Raw genomic sequence first — 7,379 nt, forward strand, 5'->3', positions numbered from 1 at the left:
AAACTGCTATACTCCCTGTAGAGGTGGCCGCATGCAGTCAGTATGTTATTATTTTGTTAAACTATGTACATGCAGGGGATTTGGAGCTTTTTTTTTTTTATAATAAAAAAAATTAGCCCCGCCCACTATAAATTTATGCAATATTGAATCCGCACACCCAGGTGATTCATATACGAGCAGCTGCTTATTAAAACCTGTTTTACCTTTTTGCAATCTCATCTCTTTTTGTGTTCATCTCTATCTAGTGTTATGAACTGCCCTGCTGGATGCTGTCTGATCGATCTTGGTGGTTCATTTCATATTCAACTCTGCTGTTTTGCTTCATCTAACTCTGTTCAACCACCGACTCCAGCAGTATATCAATAGTTAAATCTTCCTTGGTGCTGGACTCTGTCTTCAGCAACTTCCTGCTACATAACTCCTTCCTTTTCCCTCTTTGCTTGTTCCTCGGTTAGTAGACTGTCTCATTCTGGTTCTGGCCAGTTCTTTGTACTTTGTGTTAAACCTCCTGGTCTTTTCCTAAGTTGGCTCTGCTACATCACACCTTGCCAAGTCGGCTCTGCTACATCACACCTTGCCAAATCAGCTCTGCTACATCCCACCTTGCCAAGTCAGCTCTGCTACATCCCACCTTGCCATGTCACTTCTGGATCATGTTGCACTGAACTTTGTTAAATCTTTGGACTTTTCCTTGTCCCCACTCCCCATCTGGACTTTGTCTTACTACTTGCCTGCTTTCTGTATGTTTTGGTTGTCATTAAACCCTATCTGTACATTAGTCCTGTCTCCATAATACATATTAAAAACCGTCATATGATCCATTGAAACCAAAAGGTGAATGCCGCATACCAAATCTTTGAAAAAGCTTAAAAATTAATAATGTTACATCAACCAATGCAATGATGTTGTCCATACTCCTAAAAACACTTACATTATTTACATGAGTAAAGCAAATTGTATTGCATTTTGGATACCGTATATACTTGAGTATTAACAGACCCGTGTATAAGCCGAGTCAATACGTTTTACCACAAAAAAAACTGGTAAAACTTATTGACTCGGGTACAAGCCGAGCTATACTCCAGTATATGCTGGGTGTAAAAAAAAGAAAAAAAAGCCATACTCACCTCCCAGCCGGCGTCTGCGTCCCCTCCCCGGTGCGGCAAGCTACTAGAATCCTCCTCGCTGTCCTTTTTGCTCGGCTCTGTCATTCCCCGCCGTCAGAGCTGTGATAGGCTGTGAATGATCGAGCGCTGGTTGTGATTGGCCGTCACTCGATCCAATGACAGCGTTTCCTTTCAAGCTGCTTTAGAATTTTCCCCGCTGTCATCTGACTGCTCGGCTTTCAAATCCCCCGCCGTCAGCGCTGTGATTGGATCGAGCACCGGACAATCACAGCCGGCGCTCGATCATTTGCAGCCAATCACAGCTTTGACGGCGGGGAATGACAGAGCCGAGCAGAGAGGACAGCGGGGAGGATTCTAGTAGCTTGCCGCACCACCACCAAGTACACAGACGCCGGCTGGAAGGTAAGTATGGAGGTTTTTTTTTTTTTTAACCCTTCCTTGATGTAAGTATAAGCCGAGGGGGGACAAAAATTGTGCTGAAAAACTTGGCTTATACTCGAGTACATACGGTAATAAGATCTTATCTTCAAGCAGGTTTATCAGAGGGAAAATACCTGGTTGACGTGTATTGGATTTTATCGCTGTGACCATTCCATTTGTAAAGAGTTCGACTTTGCAAAATTTTACTTTTTCTGCCACGAAGAGAGACTTCTAATCCATTGAAAACCTGCATAAAGGCCCGAGAGGATGAACTCTTTAGACCAGGGGTCCCCAACTCCAGTCCTCAGGGACCACCAACAGGTCATGTTTTCAGGATATCCTGTGATGAGTACACCTGTAGCAATGTCTGAGGCACCAACAATAATTACATCCCCTGTGCAACACTGGGGAAATCCTGAAAACATGACCTGTTGGCGGTCCCTGAGGACTGGAGTTGGGGAACACTGCTTTAGACTACACGATTCTCATTCACTAGTCATTCAATGTTTCCCATTGTGAAACAGTGATCGAACAGTGTTTAAACTACAAGACAAGTGTGCGAGCGACGCTGGTTTTTATGCCGACTGAAACTGAACGACAAGCGAGAACTTCATAACTCTCACCCGTCGTTCAGCCGTTGGTCTGCATTTCCGTTCATTTCCGCTTGTTTGAGCGAAATAATAACACTGGTCAACAAATAAAAAAAAAAATTTCTGTATCTGGTTTGGAAACCGGTTGATTTAAATAATTTTGGGGTGCCGAATTCAGTGGAAGAATCAGATTCTATCCATCACATCACATTTCAGAGACACTTAGACTATTACATAGACAATAATACAGGATTGCCAAATATTGTCTGGTTTAAATACAAAAAAAAAAAACAAAAAAAAACTAACACTCAAAACTGAATAATGTATTTCTGGTAATTTATTTGTGAATGAAACTCAAAAATACCGAGATGCTGAGGTAAGAATGAAGAGAAGTGATTCATGCAGATTACAACAAACACTAAACAGCAGTGCAGATAGGCTCATGTCAGTAACCTTCCTGCTCAACTACATTGTTCTGCCATCTAGTGACCATTTTTAGAACTTCATCCACGGTAAATAAAGAGTTTAGTTCAGTCACGGATTTAATTTTACATAAATAATTCACCAGAAAATGAGCAAAAACACGAAATTTTTTAAAAAAAATCTAAATTACATAAAAACCTTACGTGATACATCATTTCTAAAGGTAAATTCGGATTCTACACCCAAAAATCCATAAGTATTGATCTATCGCACACCAGATTCAAAAATGCTGTTGAGCAGTGTAATCATTCCTTCTAACTGGGACATTGGACGACACCTTTTATGATGTCTATGGAGGCGATGCAACAAGTTCCTTCTGTTTTCAAGGCATTACGGGGTACCAATTATAGAAAAAAGCTGCTAAACAGGGAAGCTACACGGATCTGTGAGTAGAGGAGAAGGTCCTCTGAGGGTTTAAAGGTAAAAAATGATGTTTTCTCACATTACTAATTGTGAAGCTTTTCTAAAGGTCGGTCGCATGGCATTCACCTATCAGTGTTAATGGATCATGTGATGGTTTTTAATATGTATATAAGCAATGTCACTCAGCAGGCGACCAGAACTAAGGACAGATGTCCACAATATGTTGGCGTGTTCCTTAATATGAGTGTCTGATAGAGAGTATTTTAGTTTACAAGCTTCCTGGCGCTGGGTTTGCATTGTTACATTTGCCTTGGACTGATCTATTCTTGCTCTGGGACTTCTCTGTGAACCACTAAGTGAGCTGATCTTACCTTTTGTTATATGAAGCCACCTAATGATACATAATGTAACATTGGGTGCGTACAGTATGTCTGACATGTGACAATATATTAACATTGTAAATACATCATTAACTCTACATGTCCTGAACTTACTTGAATAGCAATGGTGTAAATAAGTTCTCCAAGAGTCGGTAAGAGGCATTGTTTTAACTTGCTGTTCCTGAAATTGTCTCTAATCAGCTCCGTCAGCAAGGTGATTGCCTAAAGAGACATTAATAAGTTTGTATAAAGTAACAGAAAAAAAACATTATTATGTTAATCTGCACAGAAACCACCACGCATAATGCTAAAAAGGTGCAAAAATACATGACAACCGCAATGTTTACTAATGGCATTACAAGGAACCAAAGCCGGAGAGCAGAGCTAGTTACAGGCATTAGTGAAAGCTCTGCATTCAGGATGTTGTTTTACCAGCCATAGCGGTAAAACCACTGACCACAGTAAGGCCGGTTCCACATCCGCGGTGGAGCCTCCAGTCAGGGCTTCCGTCACAGATGCGCCTAAAGATACCGGAAGAAAAAGTGTTGCATGTAGCGCTATTTTATGTCCAAAAGCCGGCCAGCTGGGTGAAAAGTGGATGGACCCCATTATAGTCAAGGACAATACACCCGTGTGAGTAAACCATGAAGTGGCAAATGTACTAAGAACTTTATGCTCAACCACCACTGCAACCCCCTCGGTCAGACACTAAAGGGGAACGGGGAGAAGGACGTGGTACTCATTCTAGAGATGGTGGGGCACCCAACAATGGGGTTCCCAGCGATCAGAAATCTGTCATCTATCCTGTGGAACATCCCTTTTAATGAACATAACTGAGAAGTGATTGAGGACATCAAGTATTGGCATTTCAATCATTTTTACACAGGAAATAGTGGAAGTGTTCTCAATAAAAACGCGTGCGCAGTTACTTACTTATAACATTAAGGGGGTTGCCTGGCGTAATTTTTGTGGCCCAGTGACATACAGTAAACCTGCTACATGGGCTTCTAATATAGAAACCCTAGATGGTTGACAAGACGTCACTGATTATGTTCTGTGTTGAGGCCTCCTATTGGCTGCAGCGGTCATGTGGGTTAACAACAGTGTGCGCATTACAGCCAAAGTATACAGAGTGACAGAAGGGGAAGCAGCGTGGCAGAGGAGGGGGGGGGGGGGGGGATTTTTTTGTTTCAATATAACTCACCCCCCTAACTGCCACCAATGTTTTTAATAATCAGAAAACCCCTTTAAACAAGTTCATAACTATCAATGGTCCAAACAGAGGAAGAACAAGATGTGGGAAATCCACAGGATGGGAACATATGTGAAAAGAATATTCTGAGTGTAAAACCACAGACAACCCGAATTCCGAGTATGAAACTCCGAGTGTACTCCCAAACATGTACAAGAAGAGCTAAGAACATCTACATGAGGTCAAACAAGCCTCAGCACATAACTGGAAACAGGCTTGCTTGACCTCATGTCAATGTGGGGTTACTTATAGACGAATAAACCGGCTTCAGTGGGCCAGAAAATGTTTAGCCTATAACTGTGTATAGAAGATTGGATTTAGGCTTTGAGATGTTAGACTGTGTGAATGTGAAAATAACATGGCTTCAGGATTATGTAAGGCTGAGCCAATAATAGTAATAAGCCAAGTGCTTTAATTGAATGAAGTCAAGTTCTCGATGTTTTCGGGCTACATCAGGAGTTTATAAATAAATAAGTCTCCTTTTAAAATGGAGTTTGTCAGCAGTTTTGATCATGCAGTACGGCTGATGCTAAGGTGGGAGTTGTGAGGAGGTTGTTAAACATGCAGTACCTTGGTTGATATTGTCAGCATTGGCATCATTGTGAAAATGAACATTTACTGCAGTGCACACCACTCAAACAAGTGTCCCAAAGGCGGTCCCTGTCCCTGAAGTGCTAGCAGCTATCTGCACTGAGCTGCCGCACCGCCCCTTCCTCTCCTCTGGTTGACGGTTGTAGCCACCATTCACAGCGGAGGAGAGGAGCTGTAGAGCAGCTCAATGCAAAGAGGCCTTGTGCGTGGCGCACACTGGAAGGAAGCTCGTTTTCACACTGATGCTAATAATGAAAAAAAATCAACAAAGGTATCTTTGAAAACCTCTTCACGGCTCCTATCTAGCACAGGCAGCAGTTTTGCATGGTCAGAACTGTTGACAGACTCCCATTAAAGGCCACTGTGGTGAAAAAAAACATTTTTCCATTCCTGTCCTTCTCACTTTATTATCCGTCACACTCTGGATGTCTCCTATGTATATTGCAGTCACTTATATGCAGTATGGTTGCCTGTCTGATGCTGATCAGGCACAATCTTGATGCTAAGATTTCTCCCTGCTTTCTCTTTCACTATTCTGTGCTATCAATTCTACTGTACCAACTCTGTCTGCAGGGAGGACACTGCCCATACCTTCTGTATTCACTTAAATAAGCTACAGACCACAAGTACACAGTCAAGAGGCTGAATCATCATCTTATTATAACTGTGTGATGACAGCCTCTAATCATACGCAGTAACTGTCATAGGAATGTCTGTGTCCCCCTCTAAAGAGCTTGTGCGGTAGGGTCCATCACACAAGATATACCCCCCCCCCCCCAAAAAAAAAAACAGATAGGCAGCTATTACACAGCCGTTTTGCTGTCCTGAAAAACACAGGAGAACTATATTAATTGCATTCGGCACCTCGATGTCTCACTTCAGGAGCTAGGGGAGAACCAGATGTAATCAGTGTAACTCCTGTGTTTTGCAGGGCAGTAATGCAGAGGGTAAGGCTGATTTCTCATTCGCGTCGGACCCTCTAGTTCGAGGTTCATTCACAGATCCAGCTGAAAATACCGGAAGAAAAAGCACTGCATGCAGCACTTTTTCCTCTCTCCAAAGGTTGGGCAGCTGAGCGGAAAGCGGGCGGACCCTATTATAGTCAATGGGTCAGTCGGATGCTGTTCGGGTCTGTTCAGAGACGGAGCTATTGGGCCGCCAGTATTCCCCTTCCCTGTTCCACGAATGGAGCAGGAAAGCAGAGTCCCTACTGCAGATGTGAAACCACGATAACAGCACCCTAATTTGAGATCACATAAACCCAAGTAAATCTCAGCTGGTCAGATTCGAGATCACATGATCCACCTGAAAAAAGGGACTCCAGGAGTCTCATATACAAAGAAACACCACATACAGATATATAATAGGTCTACATACACACAGGGTGGCTAGTTTAATAATGAATAAATCAAAAACGACCGCAGTGGCTCTTTAATATCAACAGTGAGACACAGAGGCGACTGATAGCCAAAGTTTGCTCACTTCGTGTTAGTCCTTGGGAGCTAGTCATCAAGAAAATGATTGTCATGATGTTCAGCAATTACTTTAGAGCAATTATGTTATATTCTCAAAACATATAAGTCATGAATGAGTTAAATCACATTTAATAGTGATCAAAAGTCTGGGTCACATCTGGTAAGAAAACAGTGCATGTAGCAGCGTACCTTATAGGTAAAGGCTAATGCATTATTATATCTCATACTCAAAACTAGAGATGAGCGAGTATACTCGCTAAGGCACATTACTCGAGCGAGTAGTGCCTTATTCGAGTATCTCCCCGCTCGTCTCTAAGGATTCGGGGCCGGTGCGGGTGAGAGGTGAGTTGCGGCGGGGCGCGGGGGGAGGTGCAGGAGAGAGGGAGATCTCCCCTTCGTTCCTCCCCGCTCTCCCCTGCCGCTCCCCGAATCTTTAGAGACGAGTGGGGAGATACTCGGCTAAGGCACTACTCGCTCGAGTAATGTGCCTTAGTGAGTATACTCGCTCATCTCTACTCAAAACCCACCTTGCCCCAAGTCAACTCCATTAGCAACTTGGTTGGTCCACCCCACGGCTCCTCAGAGTTTGCCTAGGTAATGCTACATTATCTATGAAAGCACAGGAATGTGTCGGGGAGGGATGAAACATAAAAAGGGGATTCTGTTACTAGTTCTGGAGTGAATGATACAAATCTCTT

At 43.0% G+C, this 7,379-nt stretch overlaps 1 protein-coding gene across 3 annotated transcripts in view; it reads right to left on the bottom strand.

The window, feature by feature from the left end:
• Window positions 1–7,379, bottom strand: part of ULK4 (unc-51 like kinase 4) — a 649,532-nt gene that overhangs the window by 465,380 nt on the left and 176,773 nt on the right. For all 3 annotated transcript variants that reach the window (XM_066584674.1, XM_066584676.1, XM_066584675.1), the window contains exon 18: window positions 3,478–3,585. In XM_066584674.1, coding sequence (XP_066440771.1) covers window positions 3,478–3,585 — 108 coding nt within the window. The remainder of the gene's footprint in view (window positions 1–3,477; window positions 3,586–7,379) is intronic.

The sequence above is a fragment of the Eleutherodactylus coqui genome, chromosome 12, assembly GCF_035609145.1.
Source record: "Eleutherodactylus coqui strain aEleCoq1 chromosome 12, aEleCoq1.hap1, whole genome shotgun sequence".
NCBI classification, from domain to species: domain Eukaryota; kingdom Metazoa; phylum Chordata; class Amphibia; order Anura; family Eleutherodactylidae; genus Eleutherodactylus; species Eleutherodactylus coqui.